The 19,656-nt window shown below is 26.3% G+C and overlaps 1 protein-coding gene across 1 annotated transcript; it reads right to left on the bottom strand.

Moving 5' to 3' along the window:
- Positions 1-1,711: 1,711 nt before the first annotated feature.
- On the bottom strand, positions 1,712-3,337 carry LOC101251580 (B-box zinc finger protein 21). The gene is made up of 3 exons (XM_004238269.5): positions 3,018-3,337; positions 2,509-2,916; positions 1,712-2,300 (listed from the first exon to the last, which is right to left on the bottom strand). Exons 1-3 carry the CDS (start codon positions 3,201-3,203, stop codon positions 1,995-1,997), a joined length of 900 nt encoding a protein of 299 aa, XP_004238317.2. The 5' UTR covers positions 3,204-3,337; the 3' UTR covers positions 1,712-1,994.
- Positions 3,338-19,656: the final 16,319 nt, after the last annotated feature.

Genomic DNA, 19,656 nt, shown 5'->3' with positions numbered 1-19,656 from the left:
ATAACGTGAGGGTGATTGCATATTCGACAAATAAGAAGGATAGGGACATAGCAATGATAATATAATTGAGAATGAAGTATGCAAGTTGAAATGGTCCTAGCAACTAGTACTCTTTAATTGTCCATTGCTCTATATACTTGTTTGTTTACATTGTTAGTAGTATTTCAGTCAGAGTTGGCTTTTTTATGTCTGATATTCACATTAGAGTCTAACCAAATTCAAATTCATGGTTAGAAGCCTTATATTGAGGTAAAAATGCTTCCTAGAGAGACAAAAGCTACTTTATACCTAAAAGTATTTAAATCCGAATCCTCCAATTAAGGATAAAAAATATTTTTCACTATATCATAACCCTCGTTGATAGAGCTGGCTTTACTAGTGGCCTAGCTAGCCTTAAATGTTCTTGTAATTTACCCCATAAAGTTTGGCCATGTTGGCTGAACATTTGATGCACTTTTGCTGGCTTTTGGTCCCTATTTGTTCTCTATTTCTAAGTGTTAGTGTATTATAAGTGGCGGAGTCAATTTTTTCTTTAAAATGTACAAAATATGAAGAAGTTATATGTACTATATATACTTAAAAAATAATTTTAATATCATATAAATAATATAATTTTTTCGTGAATCGTACCTGTTTCTGCCCCTACCACTACTATTATTATGTATGTCCTAATTTTGCCAATTGTGATTTGGGCTCCACTTTTTTCATACTTCAAATGTCTGGTCGGAGTCCTCAGGGTGGTTGTTACTATTCATTATGGTCCATAAATTCACTAAAATTTTTGAGTTCTTGAAAATTGATTGATCACAAGTCACTTTGGCCCCATCTTGTTTGGCTGTTAAATTGTGTAAAATTTTGTTAAAATTTAATACTCTTGATTGGAGTTTAGATACTACTTGATTCAACAACCTCTCTATCAGCTTTCGCGTACCTCAATTAATTTTACAGGATATCTATCACCTCCTGCCAACAATAAATATAAGGTGTTGACATGCAAGTAGTTGTATTGGACTCACAAATTTTAATTTATAATTACTAAATTCTTTTTTCTGAATTTTAAGATATCAAGCCCCTACATGGCTGCTATATATAATAATATATCTATATGAATTTGCCAGTCTGGCCTTCTTATCTGATAACAATCATCTTTGCAGTGCAATGTCACACTCTTGTTGGTGTTATTCCCAGACCAAAAGGGAGAACTAAAAGTTCTTTAATTAAGTGCCTTTCTTAACTGTCACTTCTTTGATTCATACATAGAATTTCATCAATGTCCTATAAAATAGTGGAGATAGGTTTTATAGTCCATTATACATATCTTGTCAAGTGAAATCGATAAACTATAACACATTTTTGTAGCTTATAACTGATCATAAAAGATCATATTCTTGTTGCAATACGACATGACATGTGATTATGTCCAACATTGATTCATAAATCGCTAAGTTTTATGGGATTCAGTAAAACATAATTGTAATTGTCATAATACATAAAACAAACACTTAAATTTTATCTTAGCTGATAAATAAGCCTTATAACTTTGAAAATACATATCTTAACACCTCAATTTGGTTTCGACTAGCAACTAAACATTCCAATATTCATCCTTCTTATTGTATCTTATGAGCATCAAACACTGACGTAACACATCAATTTTGAAAGTGCTAGAAAGTCATTTCGTAAATTAAAATGTTTGCTTGAGAATTTAGGCTAAATTTAAATGTGTGCTTATGTATTATGCCCAAAAAAAATATATTTACAAAGCAAAAGAGAGGCCCTTGCACCAGAACAATAATTCCAAGAACACAACAAAACCAAGTTGTATTAATTAAGCACAAAAGAGGAGATGGGGTGATCTTTTTTTTTCTTTTTTCTTTTTTTTTTTTTTGCTCAAACTAAATCAAGAGAAGGCAAAAAAAAATAATAAAAAAATACCCACAAAAAAAAGAAAAAAAAATCAAACTAGGGAATTTAAAGAAGATGATTGGATCCAACTACCAAAGAGTTCTTGATCTTTTGAAGGAAATAGAAGATGATGATGGGCTGATTTGTGGAACAGCAAAAGAATTGTCATCTCTCCACTTTCTACTTGACTTGTTACTTGTAACTTCCTTCATATTCTTGAATTCAATTTGTCCACCAAAGTTTATATTCTGAGGGAAAACTTGGTTCTGATTCTTCTTAGGAGTTGGAGCTGGAGGTGCTTGAGGTACCCAAATGCCTATATTTTCTGGTGAGAATGAATTCATACTGCTCTCAATCTCAGTATCCCAAATCGGAAATACATCATTATCACCAATCTACAATATAAAAAGTAGATCAGATAATAGCATTTGATAATCATCTGAACAAAAAAAACAGTCTGATGCACTAAGCTTGAGCTATTGTACTATAGTCTCGCATTGTATTACTACAAAAGACTATTTCAATAGCTCGAATCAACGATCTATTGATCACATGACAATAACTTTACCAGTTAAATGAAAATGAGAAAAAAAAAAAGCAAACCTTACAGAAACCATTAGTAGGAATTGTTGAGGCATTCAGCAATTCTTCAACATGCCATCCAGGTAACATCTCTAAGTACTCTGATATACTACTTGTGTAACTATTTTCCCCAATATTAGCTGCTACTGAGACTTGTTGTTGAGGAACAGAACCAGAAACAGGGGAAGTCTTTTTTGTGCAAATTTGAGACTTATAGAGATTGGTAACAGAATCTTGATTCGCACTACATGAAGTTGCTGATACTGATTCTGATGAAGTATAAAGCGAAGAATTCGCTGAGATTTTGACACCAGTTAATAGAAATCTATTATGTTTCTGTGTATGTTCATTAGCTTTGTGTATCGAAACATCACACTCTCTACATAGAATTGCTCTGTCTTGTTGACAAAACAAAAACGCCCTTCTTTCCTGTAAAATTAAGTACCAAAAAAAAAGAAAAAATTAATAAACTCATGACTCAGAGTTTAAAATTCAAATTCTAAATCCGTCTCTCTCTCTGAATACTTTACCTGACAAATATCGCAAACAGGTATTTGTTTAGGTGAAGGTTGAATTAGAGAGAAACGTTGATGTTTGCTAGCAAGTTTATTAGCATGATGAACACGATGATCACAGGAATCACAAAGAGCAGCTTCATCAGCAACACAAAAAACAGAGGCTTCATTATTGTTACACACATCGCACTGGATCTTCATTTGATTAATTATATTATAGATCAAAATTGAAAAAAAAAATTGAAGAAGAAGATGATAGAGAAAAGTGCAGAAATGGAGAGCTTATAAGAAAGGAAATATTGTGGGGTGCGTTGAAAATTGGTAAAGAGATAGAGAAGAATGGTGGTGGGATTATTATAATATATTACTCTCTTCGTCTCAATTTATGTCATATTCTTTATTTTCAAAGAGCTATATTGAGTTAATGGTAATTTGAGTATAAAATTTTCAAAATTTTAATATATAGTATAAGTTACCATAATTGATAAATAAAAGTATAAAAAAATTATTATAAAAAATTAATTTATTTAAATCTCGAAATTTAAAAATATCATCTAAATTGAAAATAAAAAGTTTATTATATGGAATAGTGCTATAATTAGAAATGATAGAATCTCGAAATGTTGAATGTGATATAATTGTATGCTGTACAAAAAATGGCTCAGGTATGTCATCAACAATAGAAAGGTTGATTTTGTTTTATCAGAATGTGATAAAATGGAAAAATGTTTTTTTTTTTTAAAATATTTTGTTGAAAGTAAGTGATATTTTTTTTACTTTTTAGTGTTTAATAAGTAAGTAATTGAGTAAAAAAATTATCACGTAATACTTATATATAATTAACAAAATATTATATAGTTAAGAGTTTGAGGGTGATGGTGAACGGTGAGAGTGTTCAGTCGGTGGAGAGGAAATGATAAACTTAAAATGTCACTTACAAAAAAAAATTCTCTATTTTCTTTTCAATTAAGAAGTTTATTTTCTTAAAAAAAAATTCTTTATTTCAAGTAGTCTTTATAGTAATATTTTTGTAAAACCTTTAACATCAATCGAGATATAAGATTTTTTTTTTTACTTCAAGTAGTCTTTATAGTAATATTTGCAAAACCTCTAATATCAATAAGATTAATTCATGTTTGATTGGTTAAAATATTTTTTAGTTCTACGATAACTTTTAAAGGCTACCATCAGTCAAGTCATTATCAGAGTAATTTATAACCATATAAGAACAAACTACATCATTCAATATTCAAAATTATTAATAGTCGATCCAAAAATATAGTAATACTCAGATTTTTAAAATATTAATTTTTTTATAAATTAATATAAGTGAAATTTATCAAATTTTATTATTTTATAAAAATATTATTTATTCGATAAATTAATATTTATTAATTTAAAGAATAATTTAAATCTAATAAAGGTTACTTTTAATTATATCAAAATTCAAATTATTATATCTTACTAATTTATGTATCATATTTATTGCAAACAAACAAAAGAATGTGAATGACAAGTGTGTTTTTTAATAAATATATGTGTTGATTTGACCACAAAATACATGGTAGACGAGTTTTACTTATGATAGATAATTCTCCGATCCCTAATAGAAATATTGAATGACTACAAAATGTTGAATTGTTTTTCTTGCCATTTAAAATGACATTCATAATTCAACCTTATGATGTTAGGATAATAAGAACTTTCAAGAGTATTATCACAACAAATCTTATTGTAGGATATTTGAAGGAGGTGAAGTGGACAAACTGATCCAACAAAGATTAATGTTTTAGATGCTATAAATTTTGCAATCCTTGCTTGGACAACAAATGTTCAGTAAGAGATAATAACAAATTGTTTTCGACACTGTAAAATTTGTTAGGGGATGCAATCTCAGAGAATTTGAATGAACCCACTTGTGAAAACGTCATTCATGAACTTGAAGTCATGATTAATGGTCTCATTTACCACAAAAAAAGATTGATGTCAATAACCTTTTGGATTATCAGGTGAAAGTGATACATGTTCAGAAGTCTAGAGTTTAGAAGAAATTGTGGATACTATCGGAAAAAGCAATGTTGATGATGAAGTTGAAGAGCTTAAACTAGATTTAAATTTTGATAAAAATTGAATAAAATAGAATCATATTTCACTAAATTGCGTTAGATATATTTGTACTTTTAAAGAATCATTAACTTATACTCCCCCCATTTAAAAAAGAATGACCTCGTTTGACTTAGAACAGAGTTTAAGAAAAGAAAGAAGACTTTTTAATCTTGTGGTTCTAAATTAAAGTTATATCAAATGTACCAAAATGCTCTTTAATCTTGTGGTCTTAAAGATGTCACGTGGAAAGTTAAAATTAAAGTGTTACCAAAAAAGAAAATGAGTTATTATTTTTTAACAAACTAAAAGGAATTTTTTTATTTTTTTTAAACGGATGAAGTAATATTAATGGGACCATATATCTATATAGGAAAATTCTGAAAATATATTATCTTATTGAGATTGATAATTTTTTTCCATTGATCCAAATTGGGACACTGAAAATATTACTTTAAAAAAATTATTAATTTAGTAAGTATTAATTAATTTAAAGAGATTTTACTCTAACTTGATATTTATAGAAGCTATGATAGTAATATTTCTTAGCCCTCCATTATGTATAAACAATTACTCCCTCCATCCGAAAATGTTGATCATGTTGCGTTTATCAAAAGTCAATTTAATTAATTTTTAAAAATAAATTAGATCACATTAATTCGATATTTTAAACAAAAAAATTAGATATTCTAAAATTATATAAAAAGTACTATAAATTACAATTTTTTGCATATTAATATGATTAAAAAATACATCTTAAAATCTTAAATAGAAACCATGACAAAAAATACCGAACGAAAAGAGTATAAATTTGCTTGAGATTTGAGAAATAGTAGTCAAACAGTAATTACCAATAATTATGATTTATGACATCTAATCCTCCTAGTAAAAGTTAATTACTTTAATTAGCTAGTAGATTCCTTAGCTACCAGCTAATGGTTTCTGTTGCAGCACAGTCACAACCATAGACTATATAATTATTTAATTAATTAATTAATCAATTTTCATTATGAGTCATTCTAGAAAAGTAAATGTCGGGGTATTTGGTACTACAATTAAACACCTTTTTCAAATATCACTTTTAATTTGATACTTTCGAGTTTAGCGTTGACGAAAAAATAAATATGAATAAATATTACAAAATATTTTTATTGATTATTACAAAATATTTTTATTGATTTCTACTATGCATACATATTACGTGAAAAACTGACATGTTAATTATGTTAGATGAAATATATATAAATGATATTACGTGATGAATTTATAAGTTTTGACATTAACATCAAATCACTATTAAAACATCACGTTTTTTCCATTGAAATAATATAGGGAAAAAAATAAATATACCTCTTAACTATTATAAATAATATGCAGAGATATCATTCGTCATACTTTTGAAAAATTAAGAACACACATTATATTACTATATAAAATTTTTTGTAAAAATTAATTAAACTTGATTTAAAATGCATAATATTATAACATTATCATATATATATACAGTACTTTTGAGTCGTGATCAATTATTATTCTTGTAATTTTCAGTCCATCATACTAGGTTTCCTTGCTATGGAAGAAAAATACTTTATTATTAATGAAATGAGTTAATAAATTAGATGGAAATAAAATCTGAGAAAACTTTATTGAATTATATTTTCCCCATCTTGCTGTATATTCCTCAAAATAATATTAATAATTTACAACATGTAACACCATGTGGATCCTTGCTTAATTGCTTCCTAGTAATGGGGTAAAATAATATTATTTTATAAATGAAGTGATTATGTCATGCATGACATATTCAACAACAAATATTAGTAGGATACTTTTGAGTTATAATATCTTTTAATTATATTTATATTTTGTTAATCACTTGTACTAAGTAGAATATAATTATTGTTATTATTGGTTTTAACACCTGGTAGGGCACGAAGATGTTCCTCTCCTTCAGTACACATCATTAGTCCCTTTAATTATTTTTATTTATTTAAGGATAATAATTGGTATTAATTTTAAGATGTATGAAGGGATTAGTTATTCGTACAGTGTTTAATAGCTCTTTTCTCAATCGTCACTTATCATATGTCAGCTGAATTCGTTTCAAATTTTATGTCTATTATTTTCAAATTTCATTCGTAAAATATTACTGAATATATTGTTATTGTTATTTTTAAAAATAATTAAATTGAATTAAATTAATTTAATTTTGATGAAATAACGTACTTTTCAACATCAACCAAAATGTATTCCAGCTTGTGGGGTCAAAATATTTCTTTTTAAGTGGAAGAAACAGTTGAGGTTTAGGAATAATTGGTCAATAAGTTAATTAATTAAGGAGATATTACAATAAATCTTTTTATTATATTATATCTATATTAATCATAATTATTATATTAAATAGAAAATACAAAAGGTGAGTACAACTCACACAAAAAGACAAATAACACTTTTTCCGTCCAAAGATTGAGCTAGATTTTAGGCCACTTTTTATGTGAAATTAATAAATAAATACATAATGGGCAGTAGAATATGGAGGAAGATGACTAATCAATCGTGAGATGTCGGCATTTATTTTCAACTACTATAATATATTTTTTTTAAAAAAAAAATTAACAGAAGTCTATTATTTTTATTTTTTTTTAAAGAAAAAATAATATTGATAAGATATAAATATAATTGAATAAAAGTTTTTATGAAAATATTGACAATTAAAAATAAAAAAAAGATTCTAATAGAAACATTTCCTTCGTATAAGTGAATCTTATATAATCAGATCGATAAATATTGAATAATAAATTATTTTTTAATGAAACGAAATACCAATTCATTGGGATTGAAGCTCATTGAGTCATGCTTTTTTGGCTTCAAACTAAATTTGGAGTTTTGAAGCATCTATATTACCTCACTATTTGAATTTTTCGGCAGAAATTGATAAAGTCATTTTTTGACGGCCTATTAAATTTTGATTATAAATGTTTAATTATATAACTCTTTACTCCTTTAAAATAGGAAGAGTTACGCAGAGATGGCTTGATAGTGTTAAAATAAAGATATTTATTTTAGGCCTTCATATTTAAGGGGCATTATTTTTAGTGAAAATTGTATATAATAGCAAACTAATAACCTAAAATAAATGAAATAGCTAGGGTTTGATTTAATTGTGCTCCATAGCAAACGTTAGCTAAAATTTGCTAGCGTCTCTCTCCCAGAAATCTCGCTCGCCACCTCTCTCGCTTTATACACAGAAGTGTATAATTCTGTTTGTGTTTTGTATAAAGTGAGAGAAAATTGTATATACACATGCAAAAATATATATCTTCGTGTTATACACTTATTTACAAACATTTTACTTCAAATATTGCAGAGAAAAAGGCCAACAAATTATACAATTGCAGTGAAATACAATTTTCTCAAACTTTATACAACAAAAGTGTATATATTGTGTTTCTGTTTTTGTATAAAGCGAGAGAAAAACATATATTTTCTTGCTATACACTTATAATTATGCAATATACATACATTTTAATTCGATTCAACTGTATGCAAAGCAATTTTTATAAAAATATTGCAGCGAATTATACAATTGTGCATAATACAATTGCAGTGAAATAGGATAGCGAATTATACAATTGCAGCGAAATAGGCCAACGAATTATACAATTTAGGCCAGCGAATTATACAATTGTATATGTATAGCGAATTATACAGTTTTATGTTTGCTATGGAGCGCAATTATGCAAACTTTGTTATAGCATACAAATATGATTTTTTTGTTTGCTATATATGAAAGTTGCCCTTATTTTTAATAAAAATAGGTCATAAGTTATTATTTTCTAATTAATATTGAATAGAATTTGTAGAAAAAATAAAATTTTCATAAAAAATGAAGGAATTATTAGAAGAAATTTGACATATTTGGAATACTATATTTCATGAAAAATAATTTAAAATATGAATGGTTATATTATCAATTGAAAACTAGAAGAAATCAATTGTATAAAAATTATTCAAGTTTAAGGCTCCATTAAATTTTTGTTTTAGGCCACTAAAATATTTGGACCGCTGTTGAAATTGAGTATTTATCACATGATTTTGTGTATAGGTGAAGTAGATTGCACATGATTGATGTATAACTTTTATAATTTGATTCTTTTGTTGTCATCAGGTAACTTTATTATACATAAAGTCTACTATGTTTATTTATTTAAGCGATTTATATAATCATAACTTATTGTTGTGTCCGTCAAAAATGATATTTTCTTCATTTAAACATATATATATTCAGGTTTGTATACATATTTTAAATTGTATATACATAACTGCAACTACTTATACATTTCATATACATTCAAAATGTTGTGAAACTTCACTTTCTATGTACTTCCTCTTGTAAAAATCACGACTCGATTTGTGATGGTTTATCGGGTCGAAAATAATTTGTTTTTCCTTATTTTTTGAATTTGTTCGACTCCAATATATATCTATAATTTTTTTGCTTCCGAATCCTCGTTTTTCTCAGTTGAATTTTATTTTTATTTTGATTAACCATATTACATTTACTATTAATTATTTGCTGATTTTAATAGAGCTCTTGTAACTTTTATTATTATGATTTACCATATATATTACATTTACTTTTAATTAATATTTCATTTGAAAATAGTGATAAGTTGTAATATATTATTGGGACAATTGTATATAATAGGAAACTAATAATCTAAAACAAATGGAGTAGCTAGGGTTTGATTTAATTGTGCTCCATAGCAAACATTTGCCAAAATTTGTCTGTCGACTCTCTCTCTCAAAAATCTCACTCGCCACTCTCCCATTCTCGCTCCAATCTCTCGCTCGCTTCCTCACTTTCTATATAAACACAAGTGTGTAAAAACTGTTTCTATTTGTATAAAGCAGAGAAAATTGTATAAATATATATATTTTTATTCCCCTTTCTCTCCTCTTCCAGATCTCGCACGTAACCCTTGCCTTTCCCACTTATACAAACCTAAGCGAAATGTATAAATTATGTTTCTGTTTGTATAAAGCGTGAGAAATTGTATATACACATGCAAGTACATATATTTTCGTCCTATACACTTATAATTATACAATAAAAATACTCCCCTGCCAGTTTCTTTTGCCTTTATCTCTTTCTCGTTTTATACAAATTCAAATTGTATCTAATTTCTCTCTTTCTCGTTTTATACAATTCGATTCATTTTTATATTCCCTGTCCAAGTCTCTTTTATCTTTCTCTTCCTCATTTTATACAAATTCAAATTGTATATAATCGTTCTATACACTTATAATCATACACTTCGTTTATACAATTCTCTGCGCAAGTGTCTTTCTCTTTATCGTTTTATACACTTCATTTTATACAATTTGCTTCAATTGTATATGTATAACGAATTATACAGTTTCTAAATTTGCTATAGAGCGCAATTATGCAAACTTTGCTACAGCATACAAATATGAACTTTTCATTTGCTATATGTGAAAATTACCCAATATTATATAGTGTTATAAATAAGCACAAATAAATTAAAATTAGAAGGATCCATCTATCATTGGAGTCCTTATAGGACTACAACTCCTTTAGCTTGTTATAAAAATACTACTTGTTTGTTTGCTATCGAATCGATTTATCTTTTTTGATAATTTCTTTCAAAAAGTTTCATATACGTGTAGGAATTATTTTTAAAACGATCTAAAAATATTTTTATTTTTTTACAATGAAGCAAATTATTTTAAAACTTATGAGTATAAACACGTTAAGTTGTAAAATTTAAGAATAAATGTGAGTTATATCATTTTCTTATTAGGCTACAAGAAAAGTATAATTAAATCTTTCAAATTTTACCAGCTTAAAATAATTAAATCTTTCAAATTTTACCAGCTTAAAATAATATATATATATATATATATATATATATATATATATAATGAATAAAAAAAGAATTCTAAAAATTTCAAATTATTTTAGGTATGAAAGGCTTAGTTATTCATGTAAGTAGTGTTTAATAGCTCTTTTCTCAACTCTCACTTACCATATGTCAGTTGGACTGTCTCGAATTTTATGTTTATCCTTTCAATTGATTTCATTTGTAAAATTTTACTGAATATTTATTGTTATTATTATTTTTAAAAATAATTAAATTATATTAAATTAATTTAGTTTTGATGAAATAATGTACTTTTCGACATGCTTCATCCACCATCAACCATAATGTATTCAAGCTTGTGGGGTCAAAATATTTCTTCAAGTGGAAGAAAAAGTTGAGGTTTAGGAACAATTGGTCAATAAGTTAATTAATTAAGGAGATAATGCAAGAAATCTTCTATTCTATTCTTTTATATTATTAATCACAATTATATAATATTAAATAGAAAATACAAAAGGAGGGTACAAGTCACAAAAAAGACAAATAACACTTTTTCCGTCCAAAGATTGAGCTAGATTTTTGGCTATTTTTTTTATGTGAAATTAACAAATAAATACATAATGGGTAGTAGAATATGGAGGAAGATGACTAATCAATCCTGAGATGTGGGCATTTATTTTCAACTATATACGATAGTTTTTTTAAAAAAAAATATAACAAAAGCCTATTAATTCTTCTTTTTTTCTTCAAATAATAATAATAATAATATTGACAAGAGATAAATATAATTAAATAAAAGTTTTGATGAAAATGTTGATAATTTTTTTTTAAAAAGATTCTAAAAGAAACATTTCCTTCGTATAAATGGATCTTATATTATCAGATCGATAAATATCGTATACTAAATTATTTTTTAATAAAAAGAAAGTTCAATTCATTTGGATCTAAGCTCATGGAGTCATCCTTTTTTGGCTGTTCAAAGTGTTGACTAATGGGCTTCGAATTAAATTTGGAGTTTTGAAGCATCTATATCACCTCACTATTTAAATTTACTTTTAAATTAATAATGTCTTTTAAAAATAGTGATGTATTATATAGTCTTATAGATAAGCACAAATAAATTAAAAAATTAGAGGATCCATGTATCAATTGAGTCCTTATAGGACTACAACTCATTTAGCTTGTTATAAAAAAAACTTGTTTGTTTGTTTACCATCATATCAAATCGATTTAGCTTGTTTACGAATCGATTTAATGGCGGAAGAGGAGGTTGTAATTGTTGAATGTTGTGTTGCAAGTAATATTGATGATGATGATGATCGTGTTTTTATGGCCAATTTATTTGGTTGTTGTTACACCTTGGTGGGAATCGTCATGTGTATTACTTTTATAATACGTATTAATAGGGTTCATCAAGTGAATCATAAAGATTTAATATATTCACTAAGTTTACCTTTTGTAGGATTATTTTGGTGGATGCTACTATTTGTTTGTGCACGATATGACTTTCCATGCATATCAACATTTATGAGACGTATTTTTTGTTGTGGTGAACAAAACAAGATACACCCTGCTAATGATAACTCAATTCCTTAAGTTTTTTTTTTATTTGTATATAATTTTAGTTGAATTTTTTTTAATCGTTAAATTTTCTTTTTTCTATTCATCCAGGTGTATTTATTCATCAATCGAACATGAAATTACGATTTTCATGCCGGATATATTCCTCGTTGGCTGCTGCTTTGATAATTTCTTTAAAAAAAATTCACACTTAGTAGAGTAATTATTCTGAATCTATATCTATAATATGTACTAATAATAGCATCAAGTCTTATATTATTTTAATGGTAATGCGTATTTGTAGGTTTCACCTCTAGGCCACTAAAGCCATCACTTTGGGATTCATAGTTTTTTAGCCCTCATTTTAAAGAAATAATTACTTATATATGTTTTTTTAAGAAAACAATTATATGTACTATGAATGTAATAATTTTTACTAAAAAAATTACATATGAATATAAATTCGAATTTTGTAAGGAACAAATTGAGGAAAATATGGATAAAGAAATAATATAATCTAGAGTAGATCAAACTCCTTTTTCATTTCAAAATATATTTGAACGATCTACTTTTTTATTTCAAAATAGATTTGAACCAATCGAAAGATGTGAAAATATTTTTTTGATTTCTTATTTAGTGGCAAAATATTGAGATTACTCTTTTAAAAAATATTGTCTTAACCTTGATTGCTTTCCAAATACACATATTGCTTTTAGAATAATGTTAAAAGTTCACGTATAAAGTTTCTTTAAGATCAAATATCTCAAGAGGAATTGAATGAATTAGCTATATTATCATTTGAAAAAGAATTATTAAAATAAATAGATAAATGTCTCAAGAGCGATTGAATGAATTAGCTATATTATCATTTGAAAAGGAATTATTAAAATAAATAGATTATAAACCAGTACTTAATTAATGACTTCGCATTTAGAATACATAGGGTAAATTTTAAATAAAAGTATTTAAGATGGAAAAAAAGTTAGGGCTTTACTTGATCTTGGACTTGAACTTTTACTTGGACTTGATTTGACTTGAACTTTATTTTGATCTTGACTTTCTAGTTGAATTCAAGGGCTTGGAGCTTGATCTTGAATTCAGTGTTCTTGATAGTTCTTGAACTTGATCTTGGACTAGAACTTATACTTGGACTTGATATTGATCTTGATTTGAACTTTATTTTGATCTTGACTTTCTAGTTGAATTCAAAGCTTTGAGCTTGATTTTGAATTTGGTGGTTTTGATCTTGATCGTTCTTGAATATGATCTTGACTTCTTCAAATTTTGAACTTGAACACTTGAATTCTTGAATTCTTAAAATTGTAAATTCTTGAACTTGTAAAGAAATTTATGACTTTTGATCCACTAGTTTTTCTAGCTTCTTATTTAGAATTCTTGGTTCTCTTTTTCTGAATTATGATGAGACCCATATTTCTAGTTTTAAAATAAAGGAGTTGCTATTGAAACATGACTCCCTTCAGCCAATCAGATTTAAGTGAAATGTCCTATATGCTTTATGGAACGGACTCTAATTAAATTTATATTTATCTGAATTTAAATAATTAAATTAATTATATTAATTTATAATATTTATTTTGATTAATATATTTATTAATTTTATATAATTTAAATAACTTTATAAATTTATATATAATAAATTTTAAATGACTAAAATACGCTGACTATTATGTTTTCTATACATAGTCAGGACTTGCATATTTTTTTATGATAAAGAAGATCTCTTTTTTTTTGAGTCCAAATAGGATAAAGATAACACTTTTATATATTATCAACAAATACATTAAAGGAATTTATTATATCATTGGCATGCTGATAAGTTAATTCATTAAAATATATCATTTCCTTGAAATTATACATATTTTCCTTAATTGAAACAGGTCTAACGTTATACGACTTATTTGAGTCTAATTCATATAATTAAATGAGGTCTCATTACGTAATAGATAATTTGGATTATATAATTAAAAAAATTATTTTAAAATTAAATTTGAAAGTGAATGATAGAAATACTTTATTACATTCAAATATTTAATTGAAATAAACCATAATTTGATTATCTAAACAAAATTTACTAACAAATTTAAATGGTTATAGAGTATTGAGCCTTAAAAAATTGGCCTTCATCAAAGTTTAAAGTTTTTCCAAATATGTTCAAGTGTTTTCCCTTTAGTGTTTTTCGTTTTTGTCCTTATTTAGGTTCACTTTTAAAATTATATTAAAGTAGCCACAGGATATAAAAAGTAAGGTAACAAATGTAGTTAAATGTAATTCAGAAATGTTTTTATATTATTACGTACAAATCAAACATTTTTTAAAAAGGTTTTAGAAAGAAGTATAAGTAGTATATATATATATATATATAACATTTTGAATATAATTTCAATTTCAAAACATAATTTAAATTCTTAATATATTTCTCCCACGAGTAGAATTTCAATTTTTTTAATTAATTACTCCAATTTTGTGACACCTTAGAAATAGTAGACAATTTAAAACTTAATAAATACTGAGTCTTAAACTTGGGAGCATTTTTGATACAGTTCAATATCATCAAAGGTAAGACTCAAACCCTGGAAGCTCCTAATTAAGAAACTATACTATGATATAATAGAGTAAGAAATAATAATTTTGGAATATAATTTTAGGTTAACTTTATCTTATATTTAATTTGAGGTATTGTTGAATCCCACGTAATTCATTTAGGGGTTGAAAGATCATTTTATATGATTTAAGCAATTATCCTTGTACTAGGTAGATTTTAAGATCGAATTAGACAAAATTTCATTTCTTTTTTATATTTCCCATGCCATTACTGTGGAACTTACATAATTTAAATTTTGACACCGTATGACTAAAAGATTCATAAAGAACATAAAAATGGACATAAAATAGACAATTATATAATGATAAAACTCACAAACATGAAGTGAAAAAGATAATTACAATGGATTGATACCACTTATATAAAATTTATTTAGGAAACTAAAGAAACTAAAACATTTTCATACTCAGATCTTTATAAGAAAAAGTAACATTACATAAAATATTAAAAGATAAGCAACAATTCCACACTAAAAAATCGTAGAATTTTTAGGGATTCAGTTTCTTACTTTGGTAAATTCCTATTCACATCCTCTAGCTTCCTCAACATGCAAGACATACTAAATAGGTATCGAAGCTATGGGATTTTCGAAGGCAATTATGGTGTTTTGCAAAGCCCTCCAATTCAATATGACCCCATCATCATATTGAATTGGCATTGGAGCTCGAGGGATCAACAACTTTCCTCTAGGGCCATGTCGAAACGTTGTCATTTTGAGGAACCTTGGTGTTTAGAGTACAATAAATTGCTCCATCACGCTTTTCAGGATCAAGAACATCCTTATTCTTATCAGTCATGTCACTCTCCTCATAAGGAGTATCCAACAAGAATGAGTTCACATCAAACGTCTCATCATTTTCATCAAGTACTGTAAAAGGCAATGATAACTCATCATCGGTACAACGTGAGTTTTGATCTCCCATTCTAGATGATGAGTTGATAATAGTTGAGATATCATATCCTGATGTATCCATTTTATTCGCCCCATCGCAAACAGGAGGGACTAATGTGTCAGCCCCATCGCGTACAGGAGGGACTAATATATTAGCCGCATCGCGAACAGAAGGGACTAATGTATTAGCCCCATCTTGAACAAGAGGGACTAATATATTAGCCCTATCACAAACAGAAGAGACTGATGTATTAGCCCCATCACGAACGAAAGAGACAAACATGTCAGCCTCATCGCGAACAAGTGGGGCTGATGTGTCAATTCCATCGCGAACAAGAGGTACTAATGTATTTTGCATGCGTCTTTCTCTCTCATCGAGGTTACGTAGGAGACTTCGCCAACGAGCTTGCAATTCTTGATCACTAAATCTTCGTAAAAGTAATTCCAAAGAAGCACCAGTCTACAAAAGAATTAAATTAATATGTCAACAAATTAAATTAATGAAACGTTCAAAAAAAGTTATCTACAGAGTCAACATTTTATAATCATTTCAATCTTTAATTCTACCAAATAAATAACATTTTTGGAGAAATCAGACAAAGGTATAATTAGATATTGACAAACAATAAAGGAAAAAAATAATAATTTCTCCTCTAATAAATTAGATTAAATTGAGTAAGGAAAATTTTTAATTTCTCATAATTTCACAATAAATACTGCAAACAAATAAGGCATAATAAGCAAGAAAAATTAACTAGACAATTAAGTATTTGATTGAAGGAAATTTCCGATTTGAATCCAATTTCATTTCTATTTACCCCAAAATACATAAATTAAATTCCATACGTACTATATTACTTCTTTTTTCCAAACAAAAAAATCCCATCCACAAAAAAAAAAAAAAAAAATTCTTGTCCTTTGGTCCTTGAAATAGACTAACACAATAATTACATATCAAGTGAAATCAAACAATCGAGAGTAAGATATATTCAGTGGTTAATTCTATCTTAAAAGGACAAAAATGTTATTTCTAATAAATTTGAGATTAATAAAAAAAGTTGTCCATGCAAAACTACAAAAACAATCGATTAACTAGATATAAAATAAATGAATCAACATATATCCTTTCAAATTAAAAATTACAAAAATCAAAATCGGAATGAAAAATAAACACTAAAAACCATACATTCGTTAAAGAATAATTAAAAAATCAAAACAAGTTTAAAAAAAATAAAAATTTATGGTTACCATAACAGCGTTGATAAGCAAAATGTCATCTTGAGGGGTCCATGAAGAACTTGGTGGAAGAGATGCCATTTATTTTTTAATTTGAGTAAAGTGAAGAAAAATATTTGATATTTGTTTAATTAACAAGCTTGTGTATTTATAATAGCTTGGAGGGGCAGTGCAATTAAAGTATTTCTATATCAGATAATATTCTCTTTAAATTTTGTAAATATTGTTTTGACAGTCAGAAATATAAGTCAAATTAAAATATTTTCTTTTGTATAATGAAGTGCTTATTGAAATAATTATGATTTGAAGGTCAAAATAAAATTTTGAAGTTTTTCTATATATGCTCAAGTGATCATTTCTCTTTTTGGTTTATCATAATCATGTATGATTTTTATTCTTATTTAGGCTCAATTTTATAATTAAACCAAAGGATATAAATAGTAGAGTTATAAATGTAGTTACTAACATAACATATTAATTAAGAAATGAGCTATTTTGAAACAAATAAAACATTTGATAAAAAGATTTGGAGAGAATTTTAATTTGAAATTAGTGTTTATTTATAAACTTTGGACAAAAATTTTATTTGAAAAGGATTTTAATTTCAAGTTTGTAATTTTATTTATTTATAAATATAAAATCAAATCTATGAATTAGGTGTAAGATTTTTAGTGGTGGGATTCACATGTAACTCAGTTATAGTACAATACATCTTATAAAATTTAAGATCATTATAATCTAAATTTTAAAATCGCATTAGTCAAAGATAGAATTAAAAAAATTCATTAGTAAAAAATCAACTCTTTTCCTTAAAAAAAATTCCGATTTTTACGGTGAAAAATTTCAAATAAATACACACGATTTAGATTAGAACAGTGAAAGTCACTAGACTACAAGAAAAGAATATCTAATTAAAATTCAACTTTCCTTTCTCCAAACTATACAAAAAGAGATTGAATCAAACCGATTTTTAAACTTAATACATAGGACAACCATTTAAATTTGTGAGTAAAGACACTCATAATTGTGAATTATTTCAATTAAACACTTGAATTCATGATAAAATATTTTTAATACTATGTAAAACAATTGTTAGTAACTTATTTTAATTTTTGCCAATACTAAATACTATCCACTTACCATGAGCAAGAAAATAAAGCTCTCTTGCCTAATATTGTTGATAAAACATAAATTGAATAGTAAATTATTCAATTTTTTTACTAATACTCAACAATATTGTGGCTGAAATTTGATAGCACCTATAGAATAAGATTCATAAAAAACATACGTATTGAAAATAAAGTAGACATCGTAATCATGAAGAAAAGAAAAATAATTTATTTTACGAAACTACGAATTTTTTTTTTAGAAAGTACATTAAACATTAGAAGATACATAACACTTCAATTAAAAAATGTGTCTACCATGCATATGCATACGTTAAATTTTAGTATAAATCATACAGTTAATATTAAGTATGTTTTTTTCTTCTTAATTTCCCATTAAACTTTAGTATAAATCATCTTGCTCCTTTAGTTTGCTTTCACTTCAATAATTAATTTTGTACTAGTTACCGATCAATTTATTTTTTGTGGATCTATATATATAAAACTTTGAACACTTTTTAGCAAGTAATAAGTAGGAAGTTTAAAGTTAAAATAATCGTAATAAAATGACAAATCTCATCTTCAAATAGAAATTACAAAAAAACAATTTATGAATGAAAAAAAAAATACGGGAACAAATGTGCACCTTTTCAAAAAAGCAAAACGCAAAAAACTCAATTCAACAAGAAATCATTCTCAAATAAATACTAAAAACATATTACACTCTTTAAAGAATAAAATATCAAAATAACTAAAAAACAAAACAAAAAGAAAAAGAAAACAATAAAAAATAAATATATTATTTTTGGTACCATAGCAGCGTTGAAGAAATGATTTTTTCTTGAGATATAATTTATATTTGTGAGTGAAAATAAGCTTAACAAGTGCTCTTATTTATACTAGTTTGGGAACACCAATGCATTTAAAGTGTTTTATTAGATAATATTTCTAGTCCGATTAAGAATTTCATTTTAGGGAATTTGTAAATTAGCTTGGACAACTAGAAATAGAATTTTTTCTAAAAGTTTTTCCAAAAAAGAACTTTTACTTTGACGGTGAAAAGATTCAAATTGGCGCATGTAGTTTAGATTAGGTAGAGTGAAAGTTATTTGACTACAAGAAAAGAAATTCTAAATAAGAATTCAACTTTCCTTTCTTAAAACTATACAAAAAGAGATTGAATTAGGACGATTTTGAACTTGATACATAGACAACCATTTAAACTTATGAGTAAAAATACTCAAATTAT

Source organism: Solanum lycopersicum, chromosome 4 (genome assembly GCF_036512215.1).
Source record: "Solanum lycopersicum chromosome 4, SLM_r2.1".
NCBI lineage: Eukaryota > Viridiplantae > Streptophyta > Magnoliopsida > Solanales > Solanaceae > Solanum > Solanum lycopersicum.
The sequence above is the reverse complement of the archived record's forward strand: the minus strand, read 5'-3'. Positions and strand labels throughout refer to the sequence as shown.

Bases quoted from the DNA above. Each gene is read 5' to 3' on its own strand.
- LOC101251580 (XM_004238269.5), bottom strand. From the start codon at position 3,203: ATGAAGATCCAGTGCGATGTGTGTAACAATAATGAAGCCTCTGTTTTT. The intron at 2,917-3,017 runs GTAAAGTATTCA...TTAATTTTACAG, and splicing joins CTGTTTGCGATATTTGTCAG to GAAAGAAGGGCGTTTTTGTT. The intron at 2,301-2,508 runs GTTTGCTTTTTT...TTTATATTGTAG, and splicing joins CTACTAATGGTTTCTGTAAG to ATTGGTGATAATGATGTATT.